The sequence below is a fragment of the Poeciliopsis prolifica genome, unplaced genomic scaffold (assembly GCF_027474105.1).
Source record: "Poeciliopsis prolifica strain line A6 unplaced genomic scaffold, Auburn_PproV2 SCAFFOLD004, whole genome shotgun sequence".
In the NCBI taxonomy this organism is placed as follows: Eukaryota; Metazoa; Chordata; class Actinopteri; order Cyprinodontiformes; family Poeciliidae; genus Poeciliopsis; species Poeciliopsis prolifica.
Genome location: NW_026562379.1, coordinates 14,651,001 through 14,671,210, shown reverse-complemented (window position 1 = coordinate 14,671,210; position 20,210 = coordinate 14,651,001). Strand labels below are relative to the sequence as shown.

Genomic DNA, 20,210 nt, shown 5'->3' with positions numbered 1-20,210 from the left:
AAGAAAAAAAAAAGGGGTAAAAGGAACAAATGGCCTCGAGAGTATTGTGAAGTAAAGCTCGTTCCAGTGCACAGATCAAAGTCAGCATAGAAATTTGTAGAGCATTTTCAATCTCTCCTCTGCCAACAGGCTGTATAAGGGGACTGATTTCATTTTCCAGTAGGAGTTCACACTTGCTCTCAATGTCAAGGATACTAAAACCAGCATTAATGACCACATTATCAATTTTTCTTAAAATGTACCTGACTTAAAGCACATTGAGAATCTGAGAATTGTCAAGAGGAAATTGAGAGGCACAACAAAGCAGACAAACCAAAGGCTGATTTACAACAAACTATTAAAAGCATAAAGTGTCCACGACATAGACATGCTTTTCACCAGGCCAGCATTCATGCATTAAATCCTTTTTTATTGTTTCTATCAATGGTGGACACACTTCCACTAATATGCTAATAGTGGTGCTAATGTTTGCTAACTTTTGATTAGCAAAACATAAAAGAGTCAGCTTCCAGATAAATTCTAAAGTGCAAATTAATTGTCTGTTTTGTAAACTTTCACATGTGTAAAGTTTGACATCTGGATTGAAGTTTCAGTTATCAATAATTACTAATTCTTCAAGTAATAAGACATTTTCAGTGTCTAATTGCTTCACCCACACCAGTTCTGTTTCTTCACACTCCCTCTTGTTTTATCTCAAATAATATAATTTCAAACAAAATAAAACACGGACAGTAGAGAACAAAATATAAAGATAATATCCAAGGGCATAGAAGAACATGTGAATGTAAAGACTAAATTAAATTTGTGCATAGGTTGTGGTTCTTTTCCAGATTATCTGAGATGCTACACTTTTGGGTTTTAATGAGCTGCAAGCCATAATCATCCAAACAAACAGTAATAAATATAAAACATATCCATCTGTGTGTGGATTAACATATCACTCAATATATTTAATATATTGAGTCACTCCTGCTTCAAACCAAGAGCACCCCTGTATTTGATAATTAGACAGGCGCAAATGAAGAAGAGCAGTCTTCCATACTTAAGCTCCACATGGTTTTCTCTTTAGAGAGTCTGTTCTCTGTACTGCGACACAAAAGAGGAAGATAGACCAGGAAGGGAAAGGGTCGTAAAGGAGTGTTAAGGGGGGTTGGGGGTGTGTGGGCTGTTGGACACATGCCAGGGATGCACTTCCAGCAGGCAACATCTCACATAGAGGCTGCTGACACACAGAATCCTGCTGGACCCCCGTCTCTCCCTCCATAAACACAGACACTGCCATAAGGCGAAAACCTCCCCCCCCCCCCCCCCCCCCAAAAAAAAAAAAAAAAAACACCCTGCAAATATGATATTCCTAATCTCTTCTGGAAGTATGAGCGCAAATTTGTTCTATTTTGGGGGCCATTAACCTCAAGACGCAGAGATGAAATGAGTGATGGCTGAAGAAGCTTCCCTGGCTTCACTGCTCTGGTAATGTGTCTATTGGCAACCTGTCACCGTCTGTAGCTGCTCACAGGGACACCAGGAAAGACAAGAGCGGAATCCTGTATTTTCCTATCTATGTTCTGATAGAAAATATTTAAAAGCTACAGGGGACTAAGCTAGTAGAGTGTATTCTCAAGTCTGAAAACACATGAGAGAAGAAAAAATGAAGGAAACAGAATATGTTTGTTCGATACTAAGGATTGACTTACAGACCAAGGCAAAAGGAGCCTGGATGTCTCCCTGGATTCTCTCTTTGTTATGTGGATTTACTTTCACCTGGCTTTTACAGAAATAGGATGAAAGTAGCTGCCATCAAGGAACTTTTACCCAGATACTAAAACAAAAACATGCATCTAGAATACCACAGACTAGTGAGAGATGACAGTGTCACACAGGAAAGTCCGATTTAGCTCATGACTATATATATATTCATATTGTTAATGTAGAAATCCCAGGCTAAATAAGTCTTTTAGCAAAGCATTATGAACAATCTTTTGAGAACTGTTTTGACTTTCAAATAAGGCCATACTGATATAAAACTGACTGCCTGATTTGGTTGTGTTTTGACTATTTTCACTTTGTGACATTTTACCACCACTCAAGTAAACAAAAAAGTGATACACCAACTCTCCATAGACATGTATGACAAACATCAAAACTATAATATTTCTTTTAAAAAAGTTCTTAGGGAAATATCCCAAAGTATTTGAACTATACCAGCTCATCATTGGGAGAACTTTATGTACAGCCAAGAAAAATAAGAGGCTTGATTTTGGCATTTTTTCATTGCTTTGTCCAGGCAACAATCCCAGAATTCTTGAAATTAAATCAGCACATTTTAAAATAAAATGTTTAGTATTGTCCCCCTGGCTATTAAACTGTCTTCATCTTGAGGCCTAAATTTTCCAAATAGGAGCTTCCTCTCTCCTGGAGACTCCTCCCACAGGCTAAACATTAACAGAGAGTCATTTACTACTTTTACACTCATTCAACACACACAAATAACATTTAACTACATATTAAACTAAAATTCAAACTTTTGTGCCCACAAGTATTTTTGGCATATCCATGTATGTACTTCTTTTAAAACACAGCCCATTATAGTCCTGGTAGTACCTGCTAGATGGTTTATGCAAGTACAACACAACAAAGCAACATACTTCTATTGTACTTTTAAGCTTCAACTAAACCCAAATAGTGTTTTACATTGCTAAGTCATGTGTTCATACTGTGTAAAAACTACTTAAGCTATACCCAAGAACAATTGGCACCAGGGTTCCTGACCCAACTCCCAATTACAAGCAATTCATGTAGCCGCAATTTGCACAGCCAGAGTTTTTTATTTTTATTTTTATGATGCATGGTTTCATTTGAACACGTTGTCAAACATGCCTTGCATTGTGCTCTCGTTTTTTCCTGACAAGGCAAGTGTTCTTCACCATTTACAATGACTGCTCCAGATAAAAAGGGACTGCATGTAGTGAAGTGATGCTCACAATCAAAGAAGGGTTTCCTGGAACCCTTCTTTCTGGTTCTAAGAAAGAAGGGCAGCAAATTAATTAAGATGAAAATGGATTAAAAATAAATCTGTTGCCAACAGAAAACACAGTTAAAGCCAGAGCAGGAAGCTTGAAGTAGTACTCAGAAGAAAAAAAAAAAACTCTCCTAAGAACAGCAACCCAAAAGAGCAACCTCCCATCTCTTCTGCAATAATTTGACTGACATTGCTGGTGTTTTACTTTTTATACTGACATAGATCATGTGCACTGTTGCCTCGTCAGCAAGAATAGCAGCTATTGGCTCCTCTAAAAGGAGCTGACATCATCACCTAATGTGCATATTTGGTTATGTGTGATCCAGGCAGTAGAAGAAAGGAGCATCAACACCGCCAAGACAGAAATGAAGGTTCCAAATATGCTTAGAACTACAAATGAACATAATTCAATAACATAAATAGTTTGCCTGAACCTACACTACACGAATCAGTTTTGTGTCATATCAAATTTAACCAAAAGACAGTAATCACTGGCACACACAGCAGAGGTGACTGAGGCCGTGTGTGTCGAGTAACTATGTCACCATCAGTTGTTAAAATTATGAATTCACTTTTTCAGCTCGTCATAACAACAATGCTCCTCCATTTTTCCGTTTTCAACTGTTTCTAGGGACGTTGCAGTGAGAAGTAGTTTGCCTGGTAAGCTCTGCAGACTCGCAGTTCCACCAAGTGTTTGCTAATTGCTGCTGCCGGCTGCTATGTTTTTGAGTAGGAAATAATATTATAACACGATATAAAGTTTAAAAGAGATGATTTTGCACAATACCCTTACCGTTAAAGAACTTGGGTCTGTTTCATGAAAGAAAGTACCTCATTCAGGACAAAAACAGCTACCATCAGTTATTAAAAAAAAAAAAAAAAGTTTTTTCTACTTTTGTCGCCTAATCAAATAAAATCTAAAAATATTTTACAAATAATATTTTGGAATGCATTACCTCCTTCGCAAATAAACGTTTCTTTATTCAAGTCTTAGCTTGAATCTACATGATGTTTAACTCGGCGACAGTGATGTCGTTCCTGTTTATATCTTCATTGTTTCCAGTAAGTGCAGGTCATGATCTTATCTGCAGGTGTAGCTGATGTGACCTGAGGTGTTGGGGTGCGCCACTTCTTGTTTTATTTCAGTCAAAATGATTCACTGATAACAGCTACTAACGTCTGCATCAGGAAGTAAGATCATCATCATCAAAAAAAAAACAAAAAGTGTTTAATAAGATTCGATTAATTGTGAATAAATGAATGTACTGTGAATAAGTGTAGGAGGGTATTAAGTGAATGCACTGGGGTAAATTATAATGGTGTAGGATGTAGTACAGCTCATTTCAAAGAAGTAATAATACTCATTGAGTTTCCATCAAAACACAAACATGACAACACACAAGACCAAACAGTCTTTAATAATATGGTTCTGGTCTTTTGGATTTTGTAATTGAGAACTGAGACAAATGTAAGCGTCATGTAGATGTTTCGCCTTTTCTGGAAAAAAGGAGTGCTTCACTTAATTGAAAGCTGGAGCGATGCCCAGTTTAAAGAGGTCATCGCAACCCAGCTGGGTTATTCCTGGCATCCATCAGCTGTGGCCGGGGTATTAGGCTTTCAAACAAAAATTTCTTAGCAGCATATGAAATATGACAAAATTAGTCACTGTTTCTAACGAACTCATTCCAAAAATCAGCAGCAAAATCTGCCTTGATGTGCATCTTAAAACTGGCAGAACTTCCCTTGTAAAGTGGATCATGAGGGAGGAAGACACAAGAAAATGAGTGAACCCACCCACAGCCTGTCCTACAGAGCATGTCTGAGCCTATCGATCACTGTCTAAGCACTGGGAAGTAAAAGCTGAAGCTGTAAAACTAGGATGAACTCTCCACTCTCTCCCCTCCCCCTGCCACGGCTTTGGTCTAAGCGACAGCTCTGTTCAGTAAAAAAAAAAAAAAAAGAAAAAATTAGGGGGGTGGCTAGAAACATTGCCCTTGATAACAACTGGACTGGACAGTCCTCAGGAACACAAACAAACGTTGAACTGAGCCACGGATTACAACAAAAACTAGGCAGAAATCTAAGTAGTCACTGCAATATCGTAAGAGCAACACATTGCAAACCACAAAGAACGTATTGTAACCCTCATATACCGGTGTTTGCTCATCATATTACACCATTTTCTCTCCGCAGAGTCAAATAAAAAAGTCAAATAAAAGACAACACTCTGCTCAACGCAAACCTCGATTTCTACGAATGTGAGTCAGGGAAAATCTTTGAAAGTACCAGATAAGGTTTAAGTGAAGAATCAAATGCCATGTAAGTTATAACGGGTCTTAACTTAAGACATAAAAAAAGAAAAGACTGCCTGTCGACAGAGAGAAGAGCAGCCATCCGCATCTATGGGCAAGGAGCATTTAGTCCCCTCAGTCTTATTCAATCATCCCATGAAGGCTTGATCTCACCTTTTTCCAACCCGCTTGTCCGGCGCCGAGACAAGCCAGATACACAGAGACTGCAGCACAGCACAAAGGATGACATATCTGCATCTATTTTAGATGCCTGGGAAGGAAAGCATCTAATAACAAAACCATAGAAAACATTCCTCTGAGCGGGCTGCTTACTAAAAATAAGATCAAAACTGGTTCATCTGGTCAGTTTCTTTTGTTTCTTCGGATGTTGATCGTTTTTCTATTTTTGGGAGAAGGAAAAACGACAAATCTGTAGGAGAAAAGTCAACAACTCAGAAAAGTGACAGTTTTTCTTACATTTTCTAACAATACATTGAACCCAACCCACCACAGGGAGAGTCAGAGTCGTGTTTATTTGCATCAAGTTTATTACTCTTCCACCGCAAAAACCTCACTAATCAAGTTAGTCACGGCCCAAACAATTAACCAAGATGTGCCCTTTTACTAGAACGGAGAAATGTCTGTGTTTAATAGTAGGCAATGTCAACAGGCGGGATAATGGGAATCAGCCGACATGTTTTTTAAATGCCTATGAGCAAACATCCAAGTTAAACAAGAGTGTTATTCAAGCTACAGGGTCGAACGGTCTTGTTTACATCTGGTCCTATTAAACCAGCAGGGGAGGAGTCAGCAGGTTGTTGTCTTTGACTCCGCTTCCCACAGATCATACCTGTCGCTGCAGCACACACACACACGTGCACACACGCCCACGCGCGCACACACACTCATTACACAGCTGCACAAACACTGGCACTGTAGATCTGTGCCATAGCCGTGCAACCACCTCACCTGTAAACATCTGCTTCCCTAAGAGGCCATCTTTTATTTCAGGCACATTAGCACTGACTGACGGACATCTTTTGAACCTGACACCTGCTTCATCCTTGGCGATGACATCACTTCTGTTGCTTTTTACTGTTTATTGATCTAACCCTGGTCAAGGGAGATAAAAGTTTTGGTAAGTTACACTTTCAAACCACGGGAAATGGCAGTCAGTTTAAAATCCTTTCACCGAGGTGCCAGAAGCCTCCACGCCACCAGTTGCGGTGCACAGCTGATCGCCTGGTTGAAGGCAACTGCACCTTTTGCTTACACTCAAGAAAGACGAACTCAATTATTTGGAAAATTTTTTCAATCATGAAACTGCGGGTGTGTACAAATTCTTGGGCTGCATCCTTATACTGAGGTAAGGGCGGTATTAAATCTGAAGGGTAAGCCGTCCAGGTGCACAGTAGCCTGCCTTGGGTCTTCGCAGATTTCGTAGGACCCAGCCTACGTCGACTGGGAAGGCCGGGTCCTTTGAAGACTGAAACCCACCGTCATGGTGTGGAAACTAAAGGAGAGTGACCCATCACTCTTGTTAAGGTAGTATTTTAAAATCATGGTTGGCAAGATATAGACCAAATGGTGTTCTCCAAGCATTGGAAGATTAAGTGGAAATTTAAACTTAAAATAAAATAACACACATTTCATTTTAAGTTTGGGTAAAATTAGGATAGAATAAGATTTTTTTAATAACTTTATTATTAAAGTTTTTATTATTTTTCAGAACATATGTATATAACCCCTCCCAGGTGTCCCCACTCCCTTACAAATCAAAGAAAACCCAAAGCAAAACAAAACAAGCAGGTCAGCGCAAATCAAATCAATAACAGTTTCACAGAAAATTGGCATATACAAATATCCTCGATGTAAGCAGAAACCATAATACGCAGAGGTTTACAGTAAACAGTATTTTCCAAAACAGCAGTTCGTCAAAGGGGCTTACTTGTCCCCAGTATTGCAGGAGAGGAAATAGTTCCAGGATTTCTTGAAGTTTTCTATGTGATTATTTAGCTCAGCCAGCATTTATAATAAGATTTAAAATATCTTTAAAATATCAATGGGTGATATTTATTTTGTTTAAAAACCAAACTGTCTCCCCTTTTTTTATTTGTCTGTCTTGTAAGTATAGGAAAATTGAAATGGGGGTCTTTCAGGAAGCTGACTTGCAGTGCACAGCTACACTGGCAGCTCTTTAACCGCAACGTATTACCTTATTATTTGAATTATCAGCCCCCACTGAAAACAGCATCAGAGCAGCCAGTCGTGATAGTTACCGTATTACTTTGCTGCAATACATCACTTATGCTTGAACTTTTTAAACTGCTTAACAAAGCAATGAGCTACCAGCAGACCTTTGGGGTTGTTTCTGTGTAACAATGAAAACAGGCTGTAAAGTGGTGAAATAACTGTCACTACTGGATTACATGATAAATTTACCAAACATCAAGACACACAGCAGCCACTGAGAAACTTCTGTGGTAGTTTCCAAGTGATAACCAGGAGCTGTAAAGTGAATTAATGTTTTATTTTATGGAAATATTACATTTATCTAGTACCAAAAGAAGCATGCAAGGAAACATTTGTTATAGCTTCTTTATAACAACCATTAACTAGGGCTTTAACATGAGCAATTTCTACTTTATTACACTGTCATAAAACTTGTTTGAACTTTTTATATGCATCAACAAATATTAAATTACTATTTTACAGCAAGCTGTAAGTGTGTAGTTGTATTGTAATATTACCAAATCATCACAACTTTTTACCCAAGATTTTAATGTCTTATAACCAACTATAATATTGCAAAATTTGTCAAACTTTAAATTATGCAATTTCCCTTTAATTTGTCTCAAATAGTTAGTCATTCATATTAGGCACATTAAACAAAATACTTTTTAATGTATCCCATATTTATGTTCTTAAATTAGTTTCATAATTTGAAAAAGTTTGCAAATTTCAATAAACAACTTGGGTTGACTTCTCATCCCATCTGGTGCCTCAAATAGGCCAAAAATGTTCTTCTCTCAATGACAGAGCAACAGTTTTACAATGCATTAATTAAACCCTGGGACTGTTAAAATGGCCACCACAGAATGACTAGATGCCTAAACAATGGTGATTCCGGTTAATGTGGCGACAGGAGACAAAGCTGGATAGACAACAGCAACAGAGGCTTGATTATCCGGCCCTAATCAATAGCGGGTCACCACATGCCAGCAACAGATGTGAGTTTCAGGAACACAAATAAATAATTCAAATAGAACAATGGAGCTACATTTTACAATGCAGAAAATACACATTTGAAATCAGCATCGCATTGCTTTCTGAGCTTATCAAAAATTAGAAATTCTGCATTCCAACTAAAAAAAAGGATGCCACAGGAAAAACTGCATGAGCCACTAAATGTATCAATGCTTTCTTTTATGTGCTTTACAGGTGTCATGCATCTGTATATAGACATCAGGCCACAGTTTACGTGAGCCTAAATAAACCACAAATGCTTCCTTCTAAGTGGTATAGTTCACACAAGGTTTTACATCTCTGCTCAGTGTGAGACATTAACCAGGCAGCTGTCCCACTCAAAGTTTATAATAAACCTTTTCTGGCGCTTAAAAAAAAAAATACAGTCACAAACACAATTGTGCCAGCAGTGTGCATCTTCTAAAGCTCCAACCTATTATTTGTCCTGACAGCTGAGGAGATCCAGAAGCTCCACTGTCGCTGGATGCTTTGTCCCATTCATTCACCCAGAAAGGTAAACATGAAAAGACGTAAAACAGAGTTGTAGAGTATGAGGTTTAAACGATGTAGGAAACAAATAGAATCCCTAATTTAAGATGAGAATCAACCCAAACATCAGGGACGAGGACACGTCCAAGTTGAACTTATGCAAGGCGACAAACCGTTTATGACAATAACTTTTATCACGTAAAATCAGACTGTATTTTTCTTTTCAAAAAATGTCCTCTGTGAATGTTTATTTACTTTTTAGCTGCTGTATTTGTAACACTAGCTTATTGGGACTTTCAATGGCCAAATAAAAACTAACTGTAACCATGCTGATAAAGTTTGAGTGGCATGTGATTGATAGTGTTCTTGGAGTAACACTTAGACAACTTCATAATTGTTGCGCAGTTAAACCCTCTGGAGTGAAACACAAACTGATTATATGGGGTTCGATGGTTCACTTAATAGAAACGTCTGGAGGTGATGACATACAAATCAGAGACATGACGCTGGTTAAAAAGAGTAAACTTCTTTTGGCGTTATAATCATTCTCCACTTTGATGGAGACAGAATGGCTTCACCATTGAGCACGTTTTAAATCCCAACCCGTCTTCCTCGTCCTCAATGAATAAATAGCCAAATAAATATTCTTATTCACAAACTCAACTTCAAGAACTGGGATTGGTCTTGGTTTGCCACACAGATGTATTGATTAGGTGTAGCAAATTTTTGGCTGCCTTGTCTCGAGACTTATAATATGATGCTTTTTTATTTCTGACTTGGAATGAATACAACTACTATTTGCTACGAGCCAGAACACAGTTAATATTGAGGCATTTCAAAAATGATGATTCATACCCTAAACAGCTCGGATTGCAACTGCGACTCAAAACAATGTTGACTGATACAAAATGTATCATGCAACAAGAAACTCAAAACAAGTGCATGATTTTATGTATTAAGATGGTGAAGGGTTAGCTATGAATTTCAAACAGACAATGTTTTATTTTCTTGAATATGAAGCTTTAATCTAGTTTTTTTTTTTCGTCATTTGTACAACTTGTAAGTTCATGTTTATTGCAAAGTAGGGCCTTTACTCAGGTTCTAAGAAATGAGGCCAGGTATTCACGTCATGTCATCACGACTCCAGACTCTGTAGAGTTCAATCCAAAAGATGTCACAGTGATTAAGAAGCTTCTTGCATCTGACAGCTATTGGTCTCCTGCAGTTCAAGCTCGGCTGGGGCGGAGGGCGGGTGGTGTTGCGGGGTGTCATAGCCTGCTGCACATCACATGAAAACAGCCTCTAAAAAGCTCTCAGCAGATATAATCAGCCTCAATTTGCAGCTGAACGCTTCCATTATTACAAAAATGAGCAATCGCTCGCCATGTCTCCATTTCAGCAGAAGGCTGGGCTTATTTAGCATGAGCTCACTCTGACAGCTTAACTAACGGGAGGCATTATCTTCAATCAGAACTCTTTGTGCCGCTTCCCCCTGCCTCCGCCATCAGCGTCAGCTACTGGGCGCCCGAGTGCGGAGGTCGTGCTGTGTGAATCTCCAGGTAATTCTCGACAAGTACAGGGTGCTTTTAGATACACAGAACAGAGTGAAACTCAATTAAGACATCCAGGTTTCATCCAGCTGAAGGATTTCCACACATGCACCTGACCTTGGCACCTGTCGGACCATCACTCCAATTCAAAAACACCCTATATTTTTGCATGTTACCTGAGACCAACTGTGGGTGTTATTATCCTCAGCAGAGAATACTAACCGTTAGAGCAGCCCTGAATAAATGAGAAACGATAACATAGGAAATTAAGGAAAGCAATCGCCAGCGAATGACACAAACAGATTAGGTATCTCATCACTAAACACAGAGTTATGATTTCAAAATCACTATGATTTAACTTTTCAGGAGTAACATCCATTTAATAAGATGTTTTCTTGAGCTGGAGGGAGAATAAGACAAAACAGCACTGCCCCTCCCCCACCTGATGCTGTGCAGCGGCAGTTCAGGAGATGGGAGTTTTATCCGGTTCACAAAACAGAAACAATATAAGAAGTTCGGAACATTTTCAGGTTGTGGAAAACATGGACCATCATACTGGAAAGCATGTTTAGATTGGCCCAGTAGAAGGGTTGCTACCAGATCAGATAGCCTCCCTAACTTACCAGCTAATATCACCTTATCAGTGTGTTACACTGATAAGTAGCAAAACGTTCTGCCCACTGAGGACTTGAAAACATTTTATTTGGACGTTGGTAATCCTGTATCTTTGTTCAAATATTTGGATCAGAATCAAAATGGCAACAATAATGTCATTACTGGAACTGTCGTAAGCACAATGCCGGATTAATTTAGCAACAGTAACAGAGAATCTCCTGCCAGCCAAAATCTTACAAAAAGAAAAAAATGTGTTTGCTCATTTTGTCCCACATTTTGCACTTAATTTAACAGTGCTGTGTACTTTGGGAGTAGTAATTTAAATTAACATTAAAATTATTACTATGTCCCACTTTTTAGTTTGCTAATAAAAGGATTTCAGTTAATGCTGTATTCAGAAACTTTACTCCTGATTATTATTTTTTTTTTTTCAGTCATAGAACTCGACTGAATAATGAATAATGACGTTGCATCTAATTCTCAAGGTGAAACAGATGAGAAGACATATTTGGATTTTTTTTTTTAATCCTGGCAGGGAGAACCTATGGAAGTGTGTTAAAATTTAAATTGAATTAAGGCATAAAATTTTCATTTTACTGAAATAATTTAAGAGCAAGAAGGGAAATAAGGCATCCTGCAAAATTCCTCAAGCATGTCAACAGAAAGAGATGTGTGACAATGAGTTTGTTTTAGTTCATGAATATCTGACGGTAAAAGTTGCATTTATATTTTAACTTGAAATCCAAATGTGGAAATTGTAATTACAACTATTTCTATTTTAACAACGTAATGCTAGTTCCTTTTCACTGAAGCATAATGACTCATCAGTGTCTGAAGGGAAGATTCACTCAGGATTTCCAGTTGTCAAAAAGTCCACTTCATTTTGCTGTTGGTCGTTTAAACCTCTTCTAAGGGCAGAGCTAATATATAGATTTACAGATTTCACTTACAATTCTGAAAAGCATTTGTAAATCTAACAAGTGCTGAAGATGACTGCAGGTTTAATTGCCAAGAGATAATAAATCGGTGGGTCTTTTTAAAAATTAAGAGGCGCAGCTTCAGCTTCACACATTTAAAAACAGGATTAAAAAAAAAAAAAAAGCTAGAAAGAAAATCCTAAATTCTAGTTTCAGCCATGCCATGCAAAGTTAACTCATTACTCTGGGTTTTACATGCTAATTAAAGGGCGTGCAGAACAAAACATTTTTCCACTGCATTAATCATTTTTTCCCTGTCATGCAGGGAAAACGCTGCTTTTTTTTCTCTTTTTTTTGCTGTTTTCACTTTAACTAGAGAAACCACAACCGCAAGGTTCTACTTACACATTTTCAACTCCTACGAATAAAGGCTTGACATGAAATAGAAGCTTGTATCAGTGTTTGACATAGATATAGCTGGAAATCAAACTCCCTTTTCTGACAGTGTAAATATTATACGTACAATTCAACAAAATGTTTTATTATTTACATATTTAAGTCTATTTTTCAATTAATTACTAAATCCTACTTTACTCTAATAACTCCTATTGGCAGCACGGACATCCAGCTTACATATATGTGTATTCATCTACATGTCTTTTATTAGCTCTGCAGACCTCCCATATAAACATCACCAACAAATATTAATAAGTTGCCAGTAAGAAGAAATACAACTCTGTTCCACGAGCTGGAACAACTTCTTATTCACACTTAGACCACAGAAAATATTCCCCACTCGAACCTAATTTGTTAGTGATGCAATGTGCATTTTCTTTGAATTTTCCATGTAACTCACTAGTTCTCCCCTTTCGGTTACTTCCCCAAGTTCCCTGTCCACATCGTGTTAGCTGACAGAGTTCATGAAGGGTCACTGCAGTATACAGATGAGTAACATCTACAGATTGAGAACATTGACATGTGCATTACGTTTCCAAAATCAGACACAGTCAAAAAGAAGAACTAACTAGGCTTTTTAAATTCAACCAGGAACTTTCCATTGAGCCCAGTAATCAATGTATACTAAGGTTCTAAAAATCACTGAAGTTTTCTGTCACAATACTCCCAAGATATTTATGAGGCAAAGAAAATGCCAAACCGAGTGCAGCAACCACCGGAGATTTCTATAGGCAGAGCAAACAGCCAGTAAGCTGTCAGAAGAAGGCTGCTACCTGTTTTACTTGTTTACAGGAAACACTAATTTGTCTGTTTGCAACAAAACAGACTAATGTGGAAACCAAAACAGCCCTAAAAGTCACACTTACTATTTTGATGCCATATAAATAAAAACAAAGTCGGCATCCTATGAACACCAGCTTTTACCTGCAGGCTGGAGCAGATAGCACAGCTACATTCACAAAGGTCTTTGTGCCAAATTCTTTTTTTTTTTTGCTGAAATTGTATTTTGTGTGTGTGTGTGTGTGTGTGTGTGTGTGTGTGTGTGTGTGTGTGTGTGTGTGTGTGTGTGTGTGGGGGTGTGTGTGTGTGTGTGTGTGTGTGTGTGTGTGATCTTTCATGCTTCCTGATTGATGCAACCACAATCAGACGTCTGTGTGAGTGCTTCAGGACCTTAAAGTGAAGGAAATAATAACGGATGCCACCGTCGACCATCAGATATAAATCCGATTTACTACTACATATGGGAGTGGGACAATACGGATGTTTGTGTGGGTGAAAAGATTGGGATTTGGCTCCTGAGACAACAATAAACAAGTCGGATTTGAGTCAGCTTTACCAGCTGTGTGAATGCAATCTAATTTACAAGAGAATGTCAGTTATAGTTGCGTTACTCTGCAAGAAAAGAGCAATAAAGGTAATGATTTGTGCGACAAGTACTTTAAAACTACTAAATTTAGAGTATGTTATTTTTACTCACAATTATTTTTATTGTGGTAATTACTACATCTTTTCGCCAATCATCTTACACATAAGCATGTTAATGAAAAAGCTCTAGTCAGCCAATTCCCTGACACGATTACATGTCATCTGTGAAGCTAAAAGTCAGTGCAAGCATGAGGAAGAAAATTAAAAATGAACAGAAGGCTCCGCGGTGTTGTCAAAAGCATTTAGTGAGGTCGAAGCCATCAATTAAAAGAAACGTTTTGCACTTTTCCAGTCCAGTTAGGCAGGTTCAGATCCTGGGACATCACACCCACACACTCCTCCTCTGCACTGAGTGCTGACTTCTTCCAGCTGGTCACAGACATATTCTGCCAAGATGCAATACAAACAAAGTTAAAAAAAAAAAAAAAAATGTTTCTCCCAACTTCCATAGCTTCAACTGAACCATCTGAGGCAGTTTACTTTGTTTGCTCAGCATATTGTTTACATAGGGCATGTGAGTTGTGAATGTCATGATCCGTATGTGTCTGTTTACTCATTCACCGCTGGATATACAAAGAACGGTCTGTCTGGTATAATAAAGTTTATCTCAGGTTGTTTCTGTGTGGCTAATTTATATTATTAGCTCCATCATACAAAGCTGTTACCGTGGTGTTGGTTTACTTTTGGAGAGTTTGGCAAATAAGCAGGACATTCTCAGTCCTGGTCCAAATCACGAGAGATAGCAAGGGGAACATTTTAAATCAATGGGATCCAATTTCCTTCAGAGCAGCTCTATTTTAGGCTCAGTCGATAAAGTCTCGATAGAAAGAAGTGCATTTACACACTTGCAGGCCAATTTGATTTCTTTCCCTGTCATGAGACCTCTGTCAAAACACTTCCTGAAGGTACAGATGAAAGGAAGTCTGGCATCTGCTGTTGGTGAAATAATTACATTTTGAACCAAAAGAGTTCATGGCAAAGGGCGGGATATTATGACAAAGTGGAAATAGGGCCACCATCGGATGCTTTAGTAAGGAGAAACAAATGTGAGAGAAATATGTAACCGAGGCTGGTGAAGCAGATGCAAGCTAAAGCTGCAGGTGGCTACGTAGTAAGATAAAGGTTTATAAAGTCCTCTGGATGAAAATAACTAGATTAATAATCACAAAATGTCACTTTGAAATGCTTCATTTCAGATTCTCCGGTGTTTAGAACTGACATTAAATGGATTTTAAGATGGATTATTATGCAAATTCAACTTTTTTGAGCTTGATGTCAAGTTATATTTTACCCTCATCAGAAACATTCCTGGATTGTTGCTTTGATTTGAATTCAAGGATTGATTTGAATCTTCCATGGCAGTCATTAGGATGTGTGTAACCGTTTGCTCTTACAAACCATGTCACAAAACCCAAACCTCCTTGAGCTCAAGGTCAAAAACTGACGGATGGACAATGTCCTTCAGGACTTTCTATTAGAGCAGAATTCAGATCCACAAATTACACCAAGTTGTCCATGCCCTGAAGCCATAAAGAAGCCCCAGACCATCACACCACCATGTTGGCCTGCTCTGATTTGATAGTCAACCAAATACCTCCTTAAAAAATTTAGGGACCATCTACATCTCTCTTAGCATATACACGAGACACGAGACATGCCTTTGTGATATTGTTGGTCAACGGTGGTTTTGGCCTGAGAATTTTCCAACAACTGACTTCCTTATTGTTGAATCATAAAAACTGACCTCATCTGTGGAAAGTGAGGTCTGTGTGGCTTTAGACGTTATTAACATATCAAGGCCATATTGATATGTAGACTGTTGTAGACTGGCCACTCATGGGGAGGTTTAACACTTCATTTGCGTAGCTATGGTTTGTTGGAGTAGATTTGCCTACTTCCTGCTGTCAGACAGGTGCTATTTGAGTTATTTTCTGCTTCTACATTTAATCTGGTTGTCTTTGTCTGCTGTTAACATTTGCTTCATGGCCTGAAACATTTGAGGGTGGTAAAAAGAAAAAAGAAAAGCAAGACAGAATAAATCTGTATGGGGATACATACTTTTTCACAGCGCTGCAAGTCACTGCTGTCACATCAAGCAAGCCATTTTTGCAGCTTATGGGGAAAAAGGCCTCCAGATGAAATGGAACAAGGAAAATGCCTGTGTGAACGCTGGTTGTCTGTCAAAGCAGGAACTGGGAGGCGTTCAGGGCTGACCTCTGAGGGCAAGGACTTCCCAAAACCCCTCTGCAAAACAACTGTCGACCCGGCAGCTGACAGAGGGACACAGACCACTGTTGCCGCTCTGCACTGCCTGCCTTCAAAAGTCACAATCCCCCCCCCAATCATTTCATCTTTCTCCTGAGCACCATCAACCCAGGCAAGAAATTGAAACCGTGTGAAACCACGAGCAGTGAGAATGAAGACTAAGAAGCAGATATTACCTTGCCGATATGATCTGTCTGGAATGTGGCAGTGCCGCAGTGAATTTGAACAGACATGCTTCTAATGTCACACACAACAACAGGCGAGTTAAGCAGAGCAGTGCGGTACTGACCTGAGTGCATGAGCCGTTTTCAGAATTACACAAAGCATACGATTCCTGTACAACTTGCATGATTCATTCAGATGACTTACAGGGCCTTGTGAAAGTATGCATGTTCCTTAAACTCCTAAGGATTTTGTCGTTTCACAACACAAAGCTGAATACAGTAAAAAGTGTGAAGTGCATGAACCTCCTGTTGTTGTTGTCTGTTATGCAAAGCTACATAAAAACAAATTTATTAGGGTTTTAATGAAGAATAGTGTCTAATGGGGGAGCAAAATGACCACACATGAACTATGCATGAGCTCCTGGCCAGAAGACCTCGATCCCTCAGTTGTTTTCATGTTCCCTGTGTTTTTACTGGCCATTGTTCAAAAATAATAATAAAAATAAATTTAAAAAAAAGTAAGTAGGCCACTCCCACTGAGCACTACAAACACCCACCTCTGGAACATTAATCAAAAGAGATAAACCTCAACCAAGTGATTCATTCGAACCACAACTGTTTTCCTTTTTTTCTTGTTCTTGCACTGTGGAAATGTGGCGTGTGTGAAAATTGACTACACATGTCCCCTGTGCTGCTGTCACATGCTCGAGGGGGGACACAGCAAGTTTATACCAATCATGTGGGATGCTGGAGAGTTGTGAGTCACCGCGGGGACCTAATCGGGTTTGTAAACAATTAGACAGCATTTAACAAGAATAGGGCAAGCGTGCGAGTGTATGGAAACATTGTGGCCCATGTTCTCCAGAAGCAACCAGTGGGGTTGCTGCTTTGCATGCAATTTGCATAGCCAACCTGCAGCAGTGATAACCAGTTTTTTGTTTTTTTGAACTATCAGCAGCTCTGAACTTACATGTTTTGATCATCGGAGGTCACACACAACTTGTTCTTAATACAATGACCGAGTGTTTCTCTAAACACGTAATACCAAACACTGGTCCAGTCTTTCTCAGGAGGAAGGAGTTGCATATTGACAAGGAAGGTGTTGTTATAGATTAAAAAGCGTTGCCACTGTAGGAAATAATCTCCAAACTGTAGCAGCTTTGTAGAAGGGGAAAAAAAACACATTCCTGACATTTCCTCCTGGCGGTATAATAACCCAATCAAGCTTGCTACCCAACACACCTCCAGGCTGGAATGTTTGAGACATCCGAAAATATCCCAAGCATTAAACTAACTACGTCAGATGACAGCAATACTGGTGAGTAAATACCCCTGATTGTCCATAGTATGGCTTTAAGTGGAAGGAATTTCAGACAGATTATCACATTTACAAGTCTGCCTGCTCTGGACACCATCTCATGACTCTGTTTTCTGGCTGAAGCAGTGTTTGTGTGCTTGTTTTTTTTGTTTTGTTTTTGGGGTTGGTTCACAAGGGTGAGACGCAGGGTGAGAACGCCTCAGAGTGCTGCTCTCTTGCCTACAGGCCAGTTTTCCCTCCCTCTTGTTGTTTATATGAAGTTCTGAAACCAAGCAGGTTTTTCCCCTCCTCTTACTATTGCAGCTGCCAATCCATACCGTCCACATGGGTCTCTGTGTAAACATGGTTCCAGCTCTAAGTGGAAAACAATGAGGAAATGACAGGATAGTGGGCCGCATTGAAGACATTCAAGGATGGATTTCCAAACGAAACACATCGAGATGACATCATGGTAAAGTCAGCTTGCAGGGAATATGGAGGAGGTGGGTGGGGAGCAGAGGGAGAGCAGTAATGCAACACCATACATAAACAACAGACAGCTGTATTTATAGGAGATTGTCTTATGGTTCTATCTGCCTCCATAAATCCTATTATCTGATTTGCAGCCGTTCTCCTGCCCAGCACCCGACAGGAGGCGCAGCTTTGTCTTCCCAAAACAATCAAACCGCGTGCAATTTTCACCGTTGCTGTGAAAGAAACCGGTCGCATCTCAGCTCGATTAGACGTTACCTCATCACAGCCAGATAATGCAAAATCATATCCGAAAGCCCGTTCATCCAAATCACAAACAGCTGTATGGATTTATTCAGGCCTAACCCCCAAATTATGATAGGACCGCCACTTTGTAAACGCAAAGCTAATGTTGTGAAGATCATTGTATCCCAAATGGGTATATTCTGTAGATGTTTCATTTAAACATTTCATATACAATATTACATAAAAAATACAATTAATTATATATAATAATACACATGACATTACCTTAAATTCAGTTACACAGCATGTTACTGAATGTTGTGAACTTAATCATTTTCTACAAATAATTGTTTGTAGCAAAGGATGTTTCTAAAACTAACACTTTTTTTCTAACATCAACATGTAAAAAGGTCTGTTTTCTCCTGCTTGATTAACTGATTAGCAAAAGGTGTTTAATGGATTTTCTAAGCACAGTTTGAACCAGTTGATGCCACAACTTAGCAACAACAAAATAGTTTTGTTTGCTTTTTATTTATTTATTTTAAATGTAAAAAAAAGTATTTCTTTGTAGCTTTGACTTAATATGCCATCCTTTCTGTAAGCGTCCCCTATGTGAGTCTGTTTGCTCCAGTTAACGATTAACTTTTACTGAATTAGCTGCTGATTATTTCAATCGTCAATCGATTCATCACGATTAATCGCCTCAGTTGTAGCTTAAAGCGTGATTGAAAGATAAACAGATGTTTTGTGCAGCAGGAGGCAGAGTGAGGTGCACCTGCTCCAGTGTGACACCACTTATCTGAGATGCAGATGAGATACAAACACAATTTGACAAAAAGAGGCAACAAACCAAAACATTTAAAAACTGGGTTACTTCTGTGCCAAACTTCTAAACACAGAAACTCCAGCGGAAGCGAGTTTCACTCACATATCTCCTGAGCTTTTTCTCCGGGGGTGATTTCCTCAGCCAGCCCTGAAAGATGATTTCTCCTCCGCTCATGTTTGCCCAAAGTGCGTCGCGGCTGCTGCTGCTCCTTCTTCTAATTCTTCCGCTTCTTTTTGCTTTCAAAGTGCAGTCTGCCACTAATGCATGAGGACTCGCCTGCTCAAAGCGCTGCTGTCGGCTCTCGGCTCTCTGTGCTGCAGTCCGCTCCCCCCATTTGAAATCACAGCAGGGGGGGGGACAAAGTGGGAGATGGAGAGCAGCGCAAAAATATCTGCCCAGGCGCTCAAAGCCACTGCCAAGCGGAGTCTGGGAGCAGGCACGGCCGGGTGACGGTGCTCCGCGCGGGGAGGAAACTAGTCAACTCCTACGGGGCGAGGAAGTATGTGTGCGTCTGCAGTTTGTTTTCCCGACTCAAGCCACGCCCACCGCACAGAGAGAGGGATGGGCCGCTGGGATGAACAGGATGGAGGAACAGCTTGCTTGATTAAAATAATAATAATAATAATAATAATAATAATAATAATAATAATAATAATAATAATAATAATAATAATTAAATGGTGTGGGAGAATATAACAATAATTTTTAAGCCAGACCTTATAAAAAAAAAAAAAAAAAACATATTTTCAAAAACGTTTATACCCAAAAAGAAGCTGTTTTACGCTTTTTGTGGAAAAAAATTCTACTTTTAAAAGGTTGCTTAGTACTTCCCACAACAATAGTTTTATATAATAATAATAATAATAATAATAATCAAAGCCTCCCGACTGAATACAATGTCGCATCCTGTCATTGGATGAAATATGATAAAGC

General features: G+C 39.0%; 1 protein-coding gene across 2 annotated transcripts in view; it reads right to left on the bottom strand.

Annotated features, from left to right (window-relative positions):
- The window catches only part of gab2 (GRB2-associated binding protein 2), a 46,031-nt gene extending 26,280 nt beyond the window's left edge, over positions 1-19,751 (bottom strand). For both annotated transcript variants that reach the window (XM_055028535.1, XM_055028536.1), the window contains exon 1: positions 19,380-19,751. In XM_055028535.1, the coding sequence (XP_054884510.1) occupies positions 19,380-19,451 (72 nt within the window). In that variant the 5' untranslated portion in view covers positions 19,452-19,751. The remainder of the gene's footprint in view (positions 1-19,379) is intronic.
- Positions 19,752-20,210: the final 459 nt, after the last annotated feature.